The sequence below is a fragment of the Podarcis muralis genome, chromosome 13 (assembly GCF_964188315.1).
Source record: "Podarcis muralis chromosome 13, rPodMur119.hap1.1, whole genome shotgun sequence".
In the NCBI taxonomy this organism is placed as follows: Eukaryota; Metazoa; Chordata; class Lepidosauria; order Squamata; family Lacertidae; genus Podarcis; species Podarcis muralis.
In genome coordinates this window covers 10,835,241-10,850,240 of record NC_135667.1, presented here as the reverse complement: position 1 = coordinate 10,850,240, position 15,000 = coordinate 10,835,241, and the positions used below count along the sequence as shown (strand labels likewise).

The 15,000-nt window shown below is 44.5% G+C and overlaps 3 protein-coding genes and 8 non-coding genes across 11 annotated transcripts in view; 6 read left to right on the top strand and 5 right to left on the bottom strand.

The window, feature by feature from the left end:
• TRNAI-UAU (transfer RNA isoleucine (anticodon UAU)) overlaps positions 1 to 19 on the top strand; it is a 94-nt gene extending 75 nt beyond the window's left edge. Inside the window, exon 2 of the tRNA in view lies at positions 1 to 19. This exon is cut by the window's left edge and continues 17 nt beyond it. This is a non-coding gene — a tRNA (tRNA-Ile).
• Positions 20 to 1,498: 1,479 nt separating this feature from the next.
• On the bottom strand, positions 1,499 to 1,572 carry TRNAI-AAU (transfer RNA isoleucine (anticodon AAU)). The gene has a single exon. It is a non-coding gene; the product is annotated as a tRNA-Ile (tRNA).
• Positions 1,573 to 1,968: 396 nt separating this feature from the next.
• Positions 1,969 to 2,424, bottom strand: LOC114589815 (histone H2B 1/2/3/4/6). Its single transcript, XM_028716243.2, has one exon. The coding sequence runs from the start codon at positions 2,404 to 2,406 to the stop codon at positions 2,026 to 2,028; it is 381 nt and encodes a 126-aa protein (XP_028572076.1). The 5' UTR covers positions 2,407 to 2,424; the 3' UTR covers positions 1,969 to 2,025.
• Positions 2,425 to 2,790: 366 nt separating this feature from the next.
• On the top strand, positions 2,791 to 3,569 carry LOC114582712 (histone H2A.J). The gene has a single exon (XM_028703948.2). The coding sequence runs from the start codon at positions 2,824 to 2,826 to the stop codon at positions 3,211 to 3,213; it is 390 nt and encodes a 129-aa protein (XP_028559781.1). The 5' UTR covers positions 2,791 to 2,823; the 3' UTR covers positions 3,214 to 3,569.
• A 1,990-nt stretch (positions 3,570 to 5,559) lies between these two features.
• LOC114589816 (histone H3) lies at positions 5,560 to 6,061 on the top strand. The gene has a single exon (XM_028716244.2). The coding sequence runs from the start codon at positions 5,605 to 5,607 to the stop codon at positions 6,013 to 6,015; it is 411 nt and encodes a 136-aa protein (XP_028572077.1). The 5' UTR covers positions 5,560 to 5,604; the 3' UTR covers positions 6,016 to 6,061.
• An 889-nt stretch (positions 6,062 to 6,950) lies between these two features.
• Positions 6,951 to 7,032, top strand: TRNAS-GCU (transfer RNA serine (anticodon GCU)). Its single transcript has one exon. It is a non-coding gene; the product is annotated as a tRNA-Ser (tRNA).
• A 495-nt stretch (positions 7,033 to 7,527) lies between these two features.
• Positions 7,528 to 7,600, bottom strand: TRNAK-UUU (transfer RNA lysine (anticodon UUU)). Its single transcript has one exon. It is a non-coding gene; the product is annotated as a tRNA-Lys (tRNA).
• A 2,310-nt stretch (positions 7,601 to 9,910) lies between these two features.
• Positions 9,911 to 9,982, bottom strand: TRNAD-GUC (transfer RNA aspartic acid (anticodon GUC)). The gene has a single exon. It is a non-coding gene; the product is annotated as a tRNA-Asp (tRNA).
• A 422-nt stretch (positions 9,983 to 10,404) lies between these two features.
• Positions 10,405 to 10,486, bottom strand: TRNAS-AGA (transfer RNA serine (anticodon AGA)). The gene has a single exon. It is a non-coding gene; the product is annotated as a tRNA-Ser (tRNA).
• A 3,956-nt stretch (positions 10,487 to 14,442) lies between these two features.
• Positions 14,443 to 14,516, top strand: TRNAT-AGU (transfer RNA threonine (anticodon AGU)). The gene has a single exon. It is a non-coding gene; the product is annotated as a tRNA-Thr (tRNA).
• A 440-nt stretch (positions 14,517 to 14,956) lies between these two features.
• Positions 14,957 to 15,000, top strand: part of TRNAQ-CUG (transfer RNA glutamine (anticodon CUG)) — a 72-nt gene continuing 28 nt past the window's right edge. The window contains exon 1 of the tRNA in view: positions 14,957 to 15,000. This exon is cut by the window's right edge and continues 28 nt beyond it. This is a non-coding gene — a tRNA (tRNA-Gln).

Genomic DNA, 15,000 nt, shown 5'->3' with positions numbered 1-15,000 from the left:
TCGAGCCTCACCTGGAGCAGATGCTTTGTTAACCTATTTTAACTTGCAGCATAAGGGGGCTTATTTATTTATTTATTTACTTTCTATAGTGCCCTTCATCCGAGGATCCGTGGGGCAGATGAGTCAACCTGGAAAGGGAGTCCATCTAAGAGAAGGAAAACTGATACTGTACTAAACTAAACCTCTGCTGCCTTGCAGGGTATCTTCGAGAGAAGAAAAGGCTAAGGAGTAAACCCTACAGAAACCCAGAGTGGAGTCCCTAAGTGGGTTCGATGGCGCTTTGTATGCCTCTTGGCAACTCTGGCAGCTAAGCTGGTGCCAAACGTATCAGTGGGGCAGAGGTAGGGGGGCTCTTGAGGTCTGGGCAGCCCAGTACCTTCATGCATACTGCCCAGGCATGCTCCCACTTTGGTGTTGCTAACGCAGAGGTTTGACTTCACCCCCCAGAGGCCTACTCTTTTGTCTCTTTAGGCCAGGGGTCAGCAAACTTACCGCACCTTGGGCCGGTGTCTCCAGTGCCGACCGTGCAGTGGGCTGGAAGGCGGGGGCACACTATTTCTGGCGCACTTCTGGGTCGGAGGAGCACCAGAAATAGCTTGTGTGCATGTGCACAGGCCTCCTCAAACCCGGATGTGCACCAGAAATAACGCTTGCGCATGTGCAAATTATGCTTGCACATGTGCACAAGCTATTTCCGGTGCTCCTCCAACCCAGAAGTGGGCAGCAGCGCAGCACTGGCCACTGCAGGCGGTGGCAGCAGGTGGTGGGGGTTGCCACAGGCCAGATAAATGAGTCCCACAGGCCTTAGTTTGGGGACCCCTGCTCTAGGCAGAAGGATGCAAACATACCACCCTTCAATATAAAAAAACACGGAACTGCATAAAATAGTAACAGCAGCAACAAAAACCCAGTACCACAACATTTAAAAGGTCATAGAATGATTACTTAGGCAAAGGCCTGCAAGAAGAGGAATGTTTTTGCCAGGCGTCTAAAGATATGCAACAGCCACCATTTGAGCATTTCTGGGGGAAGCATTCTACAAGCAGGGAATCACAGCTGAAAAGGCCCATTTCCTGTGTTGCCACCTTCCTGACCTATTGTGGATGAGGCACAAAGAATGGTCTGATGGCAGCGTCTGGGTAGGTTCACATGGGGAGAGGCAGTACTTGAAGTAGTGGTCCTGAATTGCTTAAGGGTTTATAGGTCCAATCCAGCACTTTGCATGGGGCTCAGATACTACCGGTAATTGGCAACCAGTACAGTTGGGCCAGGATTAGTGTAATTTGATGCTCAAAAAGTCTTGTTCCAGTGACCAACCTGACCACTGAATTCTGCACCAGGTGTTTGCAAATGTGCTAGCAGATTTATTGCTGCACCATTAGGTGGAATTATGTCATAGAAGGAAACCAGAAAAAAAGAAGAATCAGAGCGGACTCAAAAGTTGAGTTCCAGATGAAATACTATAGCATAACAAAAAGAATTAAGTAAACAAGAACGATGGCCCGTACGGGGATCGAACCCGCGACCTTGGCGTTATTAGCACCACGCTCTAACCAACTGAGCTAACCGGCCCTCTTGCCAAATATATGACATAATGCCAAATATATGACATCAGAAAGAAAAAGGGTTAAGTTCGCATTTATCTTAGAAAAATCCGCAAGATGGCACTAGAATCAGGTATCAAAAAGGCGGAAGATTAAATTGCGGAGAAAATAATCTCCCAGCGGACTCATTACAGGATATCCCTCCAACTTTAAACCTTAGTATTTCAGGGTGCAAGGTGGGGTTGCATAAATTATACTACTACATTCTGGGACTTTCCAAGAAGTGTATAGGACAAGTTACTAAACAGGGGTGGCTGCATTGCTTCTGGACTAAGACAAACTAAGCATAATGTTGTAACAGAAAACCCGCGCAAACTTTTTTGTGATAAATGAACGTAATGATCAAAGCCCTCTTGTTGACAAGTTAAGCGGCTCTTAAAAGAGCCTTTGGGTTGAGTAAGTATTTGGGAGCGAGTCAAAATTACTTGGAGCTGGTGTACTTGGTGACGGCCTTGGTGCCCTCGGAGACCGCGTGCTTGGCGAGCTCTCCGGGCAGCAGGAGTCGGACGGCGGTCTGGATCTCCCGGGAGGTGATGGTGGAGCGCTTGTTGTAGTGCGCCAGGCGGGAAGCCTCGGCCGCGATGCGCTCGAAGATGTCGTTGACGAAGGAGTTCATGATGCTCATGGCCTTGGAGGAGATGCCCGTGTCCGGGTGGACCTGCTTGAGCACCTTGTAGACGTAGATGGAGTAGCTCTCCTTCCTGCTCTTCTTGCGCTTCTTGTCGCCTTTCTTCTGCGTCTTGGTGACGGCCTTCTTGGAGCCTTTCTTGGCCGCAGGAGCAGACTTCGCTGGTTCCGGCATCGTGAAAGCACCTATTACCTTTTCAGCAGGAAAGAAATGGTACGCAGCGTGTGTTCAGACCATTCAATTTATAGCAGCAGGATGCAATTAGCATATTCAGCTTCAATGATTCTTATTGGTTAACAACTAGAAGCTACCCAATCGCATCTTCTCATTTTAAGGCGCCCACTTCAAATTTCAAGCTGCTACTTCCTTTGATCTGATTGGATAAGCTCCGACCTGCCCAACCAATGGACTAAAGGAAAAGACTCGCGATTCCCATTCGCTAGTTAAGTCACATGGTTTTAAAGCACTACCCAATAGGAATTCACAATTACAAGCCGGCGGCACGGATAAATATCGAGGAAGAAGCTGCTTCAGAACTATTCTTGCTCGAGCTTTGGCAGTGGAGTAGCAGCTGAACATAAGGAAGAAAAGATGTCTGGTCGCGGCAAACAAGGTGGAAAAGTCAGGGCTAAGGCCAAGACTCGCTCTTCTCGTGCCGGGCTGCAGTTCCCCGTGGGTCGTGTTCACCGTCTTCTGCGCAAAGGGAACTACGCAGAGCGCGTCGGAGCCGGAGCGCCCGTCTACTTGGCTGCTGTGCTGGAGTACCTGACTGCTGAGATCCTGGAGTTGGCCGGCAACGCTGCCCGGGACAACAAGAAGACCAGGATCATCCCTCGCCACTTGCAGCTCGCCATCCGCAACGACGAGGAGCTGAACAAACTCCTGGGCAAAGTCACCATTGCTCAAGGAGGCGTTCTCCCCAACATCCAGGCTGTGCTGTTGCCCAAGAAAACCGAGAGCCACAAAGCTAAGAGCAAGTGAAGCTCTTCTCAACAAGGAATCCCAAAATCCAAAGGCTCTTTTAAGAGCCACCCACAACTTCAGCGAAAGAGCTAGTTATCTCTAGTATAAGCTACCGATTCTAATATTTCTTTGTTAGTTCTCAAGCACATTTTAAGAATATGCTCATCACATCAGAGCCAAACAGCCTATCAAAGGTTACGTAATTGCTAGGTTGATATTTATCTTGCAATCTTGACTAAGGCATGCTGTACTTCAACGACATGCTAACCCTATTTGTGTAACCCAAACGTGTTTACTCAAGTAAAAGCTAAACGGGAAAGAACGGGTTAAAATGTCTCCAGAACATTGAGGGTGGGGAGTGGCTATCCAAAACTGCAATGATAGAAAGTTAAACGTATTCAGTGCATAAGGATAGAGCACCTTGAGCATAGTGACCAAAAGCAGTCCTAGGCATCTCTTTCTGGCCCTGGAGACTTTACCCCAGTAAATACAGTACCCTTTGGGATCTGTTTTGCACCCTCTGTGAGTGTTTTGGCCTTGCTGGAATGAGTTTTGCTTCCTGCTTGAGTGGATGTAGGCCAGAGTGTTGTGCTAGTGGGTGTGGAATTTAGGGCTCTGTTAAAGGTAACATTCACATTTGTTCCTCTGTCTAGTTTTGCCTCTGGTGCTCTACATCCATGGCATGTGGCCACCCAGAAGTTGTCCACAAGGAAATGAAGAAGCCCTCAGGCTGAAAAAGGTTCCCCACACCTGTTGCTCATCAATAAATTATTGATGAGGAAGGTTTCCTTCAGAGTTTAATTTATTTATTTTGCCAAAAGGACAAGAACAATATCTACCCAAACAAATGCAAGAACACAATAAAGTCTGGCATCACTTTTTGGAGAATTGTATATGTGTGTGTGTGTGTGTCTATAATCAGGAAACCACCTATAGAGAACTGCAGCTTGAGAAGGAAATTGCAGACAAGCTGAATGTTTTTCTGTGCTCCAGTCTCCACTGAGAGAGGCACAGGTCAGATACCTCTGCCTTTACCAACTTTTGCAGGAAGAGGTATCTGAAGTACTGAGGCAAATAGCGGTGACAAGACCATTTACTTTTCTGGTAGATTTGGGGGGGGGGGGACACACCAAGAAATTACCATCCAGCCAAAAGTTCTCAAAGAACTCAAATATGAAATTGCTCATCTTCTAACAAAGATACATTTGTTTTCCCCTAAGATGAGCCTCCATACCATAGGACTGAAAATGGGCCAGTATAATGACACTTTAAACCAATGAAAACAAGGAATCCAGGCAAGATCCTAAACCAGCACATCTCAGTCACATGACCTGGCAACACCATGTAAATTAAGGCAGCAAAAATAGTGGTGTGGCTCAAGCACTATTTTAAAGGCTTGTTTTCCTTCTGGCAGGCTTAGGCCAGCGCAGCTAGCAGCATCCTTGCTCCAGAATGGAGTCTGGTTGTGGTGTGCTTTACCCTTGCTACACTTAACTTCTTGTGAATAGGATTACACCGTAGGGCGTAGGTAGATGGAAGCTCAGTTTGCTCTAGCAGGGTTTTTCTTAAGTTCAAGACTCATGGATATCCATCTGCCAGGGATTATTCACCTGCGTTTTAGGGGGTTGGACTGGATGACCCGGCCTTTGGGTCCCTTCAAGCTCTACAATTCTATGAATCATCAGTATTGTGAAAGATAAGAGGTATGCTATCCAAGAGGGTCAGTTGTTTGTGTCTCTCACTGTTGAAAGGAAAGAAGCCACAGCTTTTGAACAATGATTACTCTTTCACAGTACAAAGTGGAAAGAAATGGTGCTGGTACTAGACTAGGGACCTACAGGTTTCTGATATTTGCCACGAACTACAAAGACATCACATTCCTGATTGCTGACCTTGCTTCTTCTATTGCTTCTCTCTCTGCACTGATTGGTTACTCTGGTTTCCTTCCCGCCCCGTCTAAATTTAGGACCGTAATCTACTTGGGTGGTGGGGGTGAGGCAAAGATTTGTCTGCGTCTGTTCTGTAAACTGTAACCATCTACCAGAATGCTTCTATGTGCAGAAATAGATTTGCCATCTGCCTTATGGAGGGCTTCCTTGTAAAGCAAAGACCGGTTTTTGTTTAAAGTGGGGGCGGAGACCCATTTCACAAAATAGCAAGGCTGAATGGATAGGAGACAAAATATAGTCATTTGAAGGGGCGGGGTGGTTTTGAAATTCTGCCCAATCCCTGCATAGTTTGGGAAATTCGAACTCTGCAACGGTTCCATTCATCTCTTCCAGCCAATCAGCGGGCAGCCAGCTGCCTATAAATATCCGGCCATGGAACTTTCACTTTACTTTATCTGTTGTTTGGTCTGTGGGGTACTTGCGGCGTTTTGGGTTGTTTTTTATACTTCTGTTGGGAGCAATGGCCCGTACAAAGCAGACGGCTCGCAAGTCGACTGGCGGGAAGGCGCCTCGCAAGCAGCTGGCGACCAAAGCCGCCCGCAAGAGCGCGCCGGCCACGGGCGGCGTGAAGAAGCCTCACCGCTACCGGCCGGGCACCGTGGCGCTGCGCGAGATCCGCCGCTACCAGAAGTCGACGGAGCTGCTGATCCGCAAGCTGCCTTTCCAGCGCCTGGTGCGCGAGATCGCGCAGGACTTCAAGACGGACCTGCGCTTCCAGAGCTCGGCCGTGATGGCTCTGCAGGAGGCGAGCGAGGCTTACCTGGTGGGCCTGTTCGAGGACACCAACCTGTGCGCCATCCACGCCAAGCGCGTCACCATCATGCCCAAGGACATCCAGCTCGCCAGGCGCATCCGCGGAGAGCGAGCCTAAGAAGCGTCCGCCCGCGTCCCCAGAACACGAATTCTGTTTCAACCACAAAGGCTCTTTTAAGAGCCACCACATGGTCTTGGAAAAGAGCTCGCACGATGCTAAATTACCCCTTGCAGCTTTCCGGTACGTCGTATGTTAGTAAGAGAAACTAACTAGGAAGGTAACAAAAAGATACAAACTATGAAAATGACCATGGGAATGGGAAATTTGGTACTTAAAGGCTCTTTCTAAAATGAAGCTGGGAAGCCCCGAAAAGGGAATGCATCCTGTTCAGCTGGCGATGGCTTTAGCCTTTTACTTGTTAAGGAAAATGCTAATCCCACCCCCTGGAATTAAATGGGATTGAAATATGCTTCGCTATTTCATTGTATAAATAGTCTTGTTTTTATGCTGCTTATCCTAACTGAATAATACACCCCACCTTCCCCAAATAATTAAGATTGAAGAAGTTTAGAGGTGCTGTTTACAGTAGGACTGCATTCAGAAAGCCACAAATTACTCGATTAATCGTGTTGAGTTGAAGTTGACTGCTTAACAGGCTCCCAAGGGGAGGATGCATTTGTTTGATTTGGGCACCATCAGAGCAGGGCCATTCCTCGTCCACCACCCCTAGAGAAGGCTGCTTCTTTCAAGATGGCGAGTGCTAGGTTTGTGTAACATTTACATTTAAAGTCGGGATTTTAGATTCAAAAGGCTTTTTAATACATTAGTTAAGCAGCTTTATGTCTAATAAACCTCACCGTTCATAATTCTTATAAAATCCGCTCAATTTCATTGACTATGTTCTGGAAAATATGCAAGTTACACTGTAATCCTACCGCGTTTATTCAATACGAAACCACCTTAAAAGCACACTGCAAAAAACTACATCCTTTTGAAGTGGAGTATTTAAGCACTTTTTAAGTACCGGAGTTAAAAACATTCATTTTGTGCTTGACGAGGTGGCCGAGTGGTTAAGGCGATGGACTGCTAATCCATTGTGCTTTGCACGCGTGGGTTCGAATCCCACCTTCGTCGGTATAGTGTTTTTGTTGCTTCAACTTTTGATAAATCAGAAGCACAGACCCATGTGCGCATTCTTAGAAAATGTAAAGCTGAAACTTCAGTCTTGAGATCACAGACCCTCATCAGAAATGCTGCCATATATTAGAACATCCCACATACACGTTGATAGGTAGTTTCTTCCACAGATAAAACGTATTGTGCAATGTATTATGCTGTCTGTGTTATTTTGAATGGCTTCAAAACAAACGAACCATGACATGATTAGATTCAGGTAGGTAACCCTGCTGGTCAGACTCAGTCGAAATATATATAAAAAATCAAAAAATCGTCCAGTAGCACCTTAGAGACCAACTAAGTTTGTTCTTGATATTATAAGCTTGATATAAGCTTCATATGATCAGGAAGTGTAGAATACCAACGTGATGTCACTCGTTTGCCATTAACTAGTGGAAGAAAGTAATTTTAAAAGATGTATGAAGAGGCATAGGGTAGAAGAAAAATTACAGACGCCCGAGCAGGGACTTGAACCCTGGACCCTCAGATTAAAAGTCTGATGCTCTACCGACTGAGCTACCCGGGCTCTTCAAACTAATGTTCCAAATCAGTTACAAAAAATAGAAAGTCCCTCGTTACACCCGATCCAAACCCTGTTGGGCATTTCAGTGGCTGCTCAGCCTAAGCCTGGCAGAGGGAAAAGAAGTCCTTTATGCGGGGTTGCCAAATTATGTGGGTAAACTGAATAGACTGAGGATTCAGCCTAAATCCCCCACCTTCCTGTGTCAACCACACCTCAGAAAAACTCTGCCTATCTAATTTACAGTAAGGTGGCGGTTCATAAAGGATTTGTAAACCATGCAATTAAAAACTCGCTATATAAGGTCTGGGTGAGACTTAGAAGGCTGTTAGAACCGAAAACCCCATGGTAGGTATCACCTTTAAAAGTAATATCCGTCAAAAAGAAAAATACGACAGGAAGATTGGCGACATACCAGCAGTTCCTAAAGGAGGAACAGGGCCAATTAAAACTAAGACCGTACAAAGAGGTGACCCAATACTGCACCACATGGTTACAATATCACCAAATTGCTCAAATATTTAATCAGGACAAAATAATAGGATTTGAAAAAGAAGAATTAAAATTACAAAAAGCATCATTACAAAATTAAAAAAAAGCATATCCACAATGTATAATGTATTCTTAGAACGGGAGCTAAAGTTATACAATTAGGCTGGACCAATGGGAGAAATTATAGAAATGTGATATTAAATTATGGCATGTTATACAATTAGAGAAAATTTGATGAAAATGATGTACCAATGGTACATCCAGTAAAATTGGCCAAATTTTACAAATTAAAATCAAATACCTGTTGGAGATGCAAGAAAGAAATAGGAACAATGTTTCACATGTGGTGGGAATGCTGACCTATTAATCAATTTTGAAATGAAATATATGAGGAAATAAAAAAAGATGTTCAAAATATATTTTAGTAAAAAACTCGAAGCATTCCTTTTAGGTATAATCACAAACGGTATTCCTGGCATTCAAAGAAAAGTATTCCTCTATGCAACAACAGCTGCCAGGATGCTCATTGCAAAAAATTGGAAAGGGGGAAAAAATCCCATCAATAAAAGAATAGCAAATCAAATTTTGTGAATATATATATTTGGCAAGATTCACAGCATTGGATCAAAAATTAGTAAAAGAATGGGATTGTGCTAAAGAATATATGAAAAAATATTGTCCTGGAGTAAGTACAGTGGTACCTCTGGCTACGTACTTAATTCGTTCCGGAGGACTGTTCTTAACCTGAAACTGTTTTTAACCTGAAGCACCACATTAGCTAATGGGGCCTCCTGCTGCGGCCACGCCACCGGAGCACAATTTCTGTTCTCATCCTGAAGCAAAGTTATTAACCCAAGGTACTATTTCTGGGTTAGCAGAGTCTGTAACCTGAAGCGTATGTAACCTGAAGTAGCACTGTATAGCAGTATGTAATGAATGAAGCTTTGCAGGGTTAAAGAAATGGTGCAAGAGGTATGAAGATAGAGGTATTCTACACTAGACACAACAATACAGAAAGATTAAAAAGTATGAGGTCTCAGAACAAAGGAAGGAAGTCAATACGTGTATATGTACGTAACGATTAATATGATGATATGGTTTTCTTTGTAGGTGTGATTTTTCTTTTGGTTTTCTTTTTTGTTTTGCTTCATCTTGTTTTTTCTGCTTTGTTTTGGACTTTATGTTTGTAATCTGTTTTTAAAAATAATAAAAATTAAAACATAAACTCTTTTGGGGGACTTTCACCAGTCCCTACAATGCATCTTGAGGCCAGGGTTGGGGATTTAATGCTGGCTGAGCTGCAGATTCATTGCATGCTAAACTGCTGATCCTGACAGATCTTGCCATAGGATGACCCCTTATTCTAGTAACAGCCAGCATTCTACACCCTACATTTTTGTTGGAATGCAGCTGTGCTAAGGTGATATTTTCCGATGGTATACTTTCATGCAATTAAACATGACACTGCCCCATAGAAAGGAAACTAGAGATTAGAAGTGGCAAAAGCAATTTCAAAAGGGGCTTTGAAGACGGCATCACACTATACAAATGTAGCATTTATCGTTTGTGCTTGTTTGTTTGTTTGTTTATATATCACCTTCAACATGATGTACAGAATGCAATAAAAACAGCAAACCAACAATTAAAAAGGACACAGACAATAAGAACAGATTTAATAAAAATTCCCAGGAGAAACACATGACACATGGCAGAGAACTTTTTATCCACCTGTTGAAGCCGATTGGAACAAAAATATCCCCAATTGTTTCTGGTTCACAACAATTTGTAATGTGAATGCACTTATGAGTTATAAAAGCCAATGATCTCCCCGTCGGGGAATCGAACCCCGGTCTCCCGCGTGACAGGCGGGGATACTTACCACTATACTAACGAGGAGTTAGAAATGACCTTTCTTGATCTCAATAAATGGAGGGGGGAAGTTTACCCTCCCATAACCAGCCAGTTTAAACTAGCACGTTTCTACTTAATTCTACACGGACATGCATGACAATTACCTTAAGCAGTATGCCTGCAATTCACCAATACACTCTTTGTGAGAAACATAATTTTTTCTTACTATTTCAGGGAAGCTTATACAAGCCGTAACCTACAGCATTTTTAGAGGAGGGAAAACTCCTTAGTCTTCAGTAATAGATACGCTTAGTGGTTTGACTGTAGTTGATGAGCGCTGCGTGGAAAGTAAGGAGTAACAAAACACCTGTCCGGCACCACAAGGTATTCAAAGATGCTTGCCTAAAACGGAAGAAGTTTTTTGACTATTTAAGCAAAGACGATTTCAGGAAAAGGAAAGAAAGCACCGTAGTCGGCAGGATTCGAACCTGCGCGAGGAGACCCCAATGGATTTCTAGTCCATCGCCTTAACCACTCGGCCACGACTACTTGTTAAAGCACACACACCTTACGTCTTAAACTTTCGCAATAAAGAGTTCCGCTGTACTTTTGCTCCAACTTATTTTCTTAGTCTCCACGACTCTCTGCGTGTTCTGTGTTACACAGGTTTCTTTAGGCCCAAATACAGTCACTTTAAGAAGGAAGAAAAGAAGTCAGAAACAGGAAGTCCAATTTAGACCTATTAACTTAAGAAAATTACGGGCCAGGACTGGACTTCAACTCCCATCGATCCCAGACAACATGGCCAATGTTGAGGGACAATGAGTGTGGCATAGGTTAACAGCATCTGGAGAACCACAAATTCCCGGTCCCAGCATGTACAGTATCTTGTCTTCCAGCCTCCAATTGGCCTTTCTCCGTTTATTTGATGACATAGGCACCTAATTATTTCTTTGCTGATGGTTTCCAGTGTTACAGAAATTATGGAGGGGGGCACATCTTTAAAGTTGTTGAATGTTACAAATATTATGCATAAATGTATCCTTTTGACTTGACAGCTCAGGGAAGTTACCTAGCTTTAACAATAAGATAAAATCAACCCCTTTGCTAGTTTCCTCCATTTCAACACTATTTTGGTCTTGGAAAACCCCCAAGCATGAGGACATGTATACACACCTCCTACCCCAGGAAGTGCCCAGAGGTGACAATTGCTGATCTGATTGTTGGCCAAGGAAAGCCTAATCTCATCACCAGATTTGCCAAGGGGTCCAGATATGCAAAGGTAGTTCTATTGTACTTTGGGTGGTGGGACTTCAGTTTGCCTATGCTAATATTATATCTGGGTCTTGCCCTGACATGTCTCCTTATGCTAATCTTGTACCAAGGACTTGTCTGGACATGTTTGTCAAGGTTAAACTAGTGTAACCCCTGTCTACTCCTCCCCTTTTGTGGCATGTCAGTGATGTAGCAATGGTGTATCAATGATGCTGTACGAACTGTATTCTGGGATATGGTGGGAAAGATTTAAAAGTCATTGTCACCCCATCCTCGGGGTTCAAAATTCCTCTTTGAACCTGTTGCACAATGAACTTTGGTCTACAGCTATTTGCTCCGGTTGGTGGCTGGACTCCTTCCTTTATTCCGCAGGGACCCACGGGCTCTGCCTGACGAGCTGGGTGACTGAGCAGCCTTGCACATAGATTTTTCCGTAACACCAGTCTGGAGTTAGCAGTAGAATGGAAATCTTAAGGTGCTCCAGCTCGTTGTAATTCCCATTTGTACTGCTGTGGCAGGTACTATTAAGGGTTTGGAAGCTAATGAAAGGGTTGAGAATCTGTGGCACTTCAGATGTTGTTGGATTCCCCAGCTCCTATAACCCCAACTCTGCCCTGCCACACGCACAGCCACAATGACTTTGCAAGCCGATTTAAAATTTGTGTGGGGAAGTCAGATTATGTACATCGATTCTGTAGTTATGAAACTAGGCTAAGAAATGGTGGGATTTGAGCTGGTACCCTAACTGCCCTTACCAATGGGAGTTATTTTAGAGCATGCAGAGCACTCAGTTGCCAGATCTCATAGGTGAACCTTCCCTATGTCACCATCTATTAATGTTATCTTCTTGGGAAACCAAGACTAAACGTGCAACTCTGAAAGAATATAGTGGGAAGACATCAGTAAACAACAACCTCAATTGTCAACATTCCTATTGGCTCTGGTGGGCTTGGAGGCTCCCCCTGACACCACTGCCCTCTAACCTTTCTTGACTGAGGCCTTGGCTGTGCTGGCGGAGCAGTGGCGTAGCGTGGGTTGTCAGCACCCGGGGCAAGTAATTTGCGCCCCCTAACCCGTGGATTTGCACCCCCTAACCCGTGGATTTGCACCCCCTAACCTGTGGATTTGCCCTAACCCCAGATGTTGCATCCGGTGCGGCTGGCCCCCCCTGCACCCCCCACGCTACGCCACTGTGGCGGAGTGCCTGTGGGGACTGGTGGCACCTCTTCAGTCATGCTTGTTATTATAGGGCATCAGTGACACTCCCATAGTGTGTTCTGGTACCTTCTTTTCAAGAATCAGAAGTAGCTCCTGCCTTATCCCAAACCTGGGCAGCTTACCCTGCACAAGGCTGTGAACTCATTCAACCCAGCTGTGCCTAATTGCTCGGTTCCCAGATGCTCTTCAAAAGGACCCTCCATCCTCCTGCTGCTTTGGTGTGTGATTCCCAAAGAGAAGAAAAGGAGTCTATAATGGGAACAGAAATCCAAGGGTGGGTGTCCGAAGAAAGCCTCCGAATGGGGAAAGTGCTACTTTCTAGTTTAAAAATGCCTGATTCCTTCCCCAGCATGATTCTGAAACTTCTAAGCTTATATCTCCAGAAGATCCTGAAGTTTGAGTGAAGAATCCAGTGCTTGGCCAAATCTTGCAGTTAGAGGTGATATGTGAAAGTATCAACAAGGACAGAGGTCTCAGAGAACATGATGGTTAACTAGGGTGCAGAAAATGGGTTCAGATTGGTTGAGAGATGGTACCTTCTGAGGACTAAAGGTTATTCCCCTACACATAATTCACTTCCTTCTGCTTTGGGGCATCTATTTCCCAAATCTAGCAAGGCCACAGTCTTGATTTGTGACTTGTGAGCCCCTCCTCACCTTTTCTTGGTATATTTGTGTATTTCCTAGTATATTTCCAGGTCCCTGTGCATAATTTGCAAAGGTGCATGTAAGATTCCCTGAGAATGAACACAGGGCCATAATCGATCAGGGATTGGAGTGGGCTTTGCCTATTCCACAACAACAAAATCCCAGGTAAAGCGTGCCATCTCTCCCCTTACACAGAGATGCACACCACAGGAGAAAAGCCAACCATTCATTCATGAATGAGAAACTGAAGGGCAGAGTATGTGGGGACACACACACCGCCGGTCTCCCACCTGCTGACCAAATATCTATAGCTGATTAAACAAACCTGCCTTTTTGCTCTTACTTGAATGTAACTGCTGCTTTTTTTTGGTCAAGGCTAAGCTGAAGCATGTGACGGAATGCTGGTGCAATACTGAAGCCTTTTTACATTTCCAATGTAGAAAGATCAAAAGGCTGCAAAACCCTTAGCAAGCTTCCCTGGGAATAAACCCCACTGAACTCACTGGAACGCAAGTAGACATCGTGATTAGGATTGCAGCCTAAAAGGATTGCGGCTCATCATATTTGACAGGAAAGTACAATTAAATAATTGATTCAGGACTGTTAGTGTACATGGAGATTTCATTGCTGCAGCTGGGAGCATTTATACTGAAAAAAGTAGGAGGTGTGTAATTATTGTATAGTTTTTCAGCAATAATGCCACATACCTATCCCTGCCTTCCCCAATCTAAATATGGCAGAATGCCATTTTCTGTATTTCTAACATTTGATGTGAAAAGCAATGTCGGTGTGTGTGGGAAATCAAATGGCAAGTGAGATTTTTTAAAAATCTGGATGTTTACACTGGATTTCTGTACTGTATATGGGTGTAAACTGAGACATCCTTTTTTATGTTGATAAGTCCTTTCAAGTTGGTCTCTCGACCATCAAGAATCCTTGTTTGATGCAAAAAAAAGCCCACAGCTCAAGCTTATTTATTCATTTGTTGTACACCTCCTTTCTGCAAGGACACCTAAGGGAGTCTGCATTTTTAAAACAGTAAACCATTCTTTTCATGGCCTGTACACTGCAGCTACCCCCCCATGCCCTGAGAGAGAGATGTATGCATTGCATAAAATACGGTAATCACAGCATGCACTTCTGCCTGGTTAATGTACTAACTTCAGAAAATCAGTGAGCTGCTGGAAACATAAAAGGCGCTGAGTTCAGAGACTGGCATGTGGGCTCGATTGCAATAAAATCCTCTTGATGTACATTTACCACTGACAGAGGTCCTTGCGTATCTGCTAGATACATCTGTCAAGAGAAGAGACAGTCATACGCCTAAGATTCCCAGTGATTTCTTAAGTGAGGCTAGTATGTAAAGGCGCCATGGCTTAGATGGTCAAAGCGCCTGTCTAGTAAACAGGAGATCCTGGGTTCGAATCCCAGTGGTGCCTTCTTTATTTTCCTCCTGATCCAAATATCAGAGTTGAGATGAGTAAGATTCATTTCTGTGGCCGGCAGAGCCTCCTGGAATATCGAACCTTGTTAAAACCAACGAGAACAATGCATGACAGTCACCGCAGAATTGCAATGCAGAGAACAAAGCTAAGCAAAGCAACACGGCTGGAAATGATTAAGGCATTTTGCTGCTATTGCACCTTGAGATAATCAGAGATGAACAGTGCAATCTTACGCACGTCTGCTCGGAAATACGTCCTGTTGAGATCAGTAGCACTTACTCCCGGCTGGGTGAATAGAGGATTTCAGCCTGAACCGCAGAGAGGCTTCTCTTACGGGAGCGGTGGGGGTGAAACCAGAAAGGACAGTCCCTCCCACTCCGCCTTAACAGCTATAGGATCTTTTTGTAAAAGGAGTGAAAGCTGTGGATCACGGTGGTTCCATGGTGTAATGGTTAGCACTCTGGACTCTGAATCCAGC

Bases quoted from the DNA above. Each gene is read 5' to 3' on its own strand.
- LOC114589815 (XM_028716243.2), bottom strand. From the start codon at position 2,406: ATGCCGGAACCAGCGAAGTCTGCTCCTGCGGCCAAGAAAGGCTCCAAG.
- LOC114582712 (XM_028703948.2), top strand. From the start codon at position 2,824: ATGTCTGGTCGCGGCAAACAAGGTGGAAAAGTCAGGGCTAAGGCCAAG.
- LOC114589816 (XM_028716244.2), top strand. From the start codon at position 5,605: ATGGCCCGTACAAAGCAGACGGCTCGCAAGTCGACTGGCGGGAAGGCG.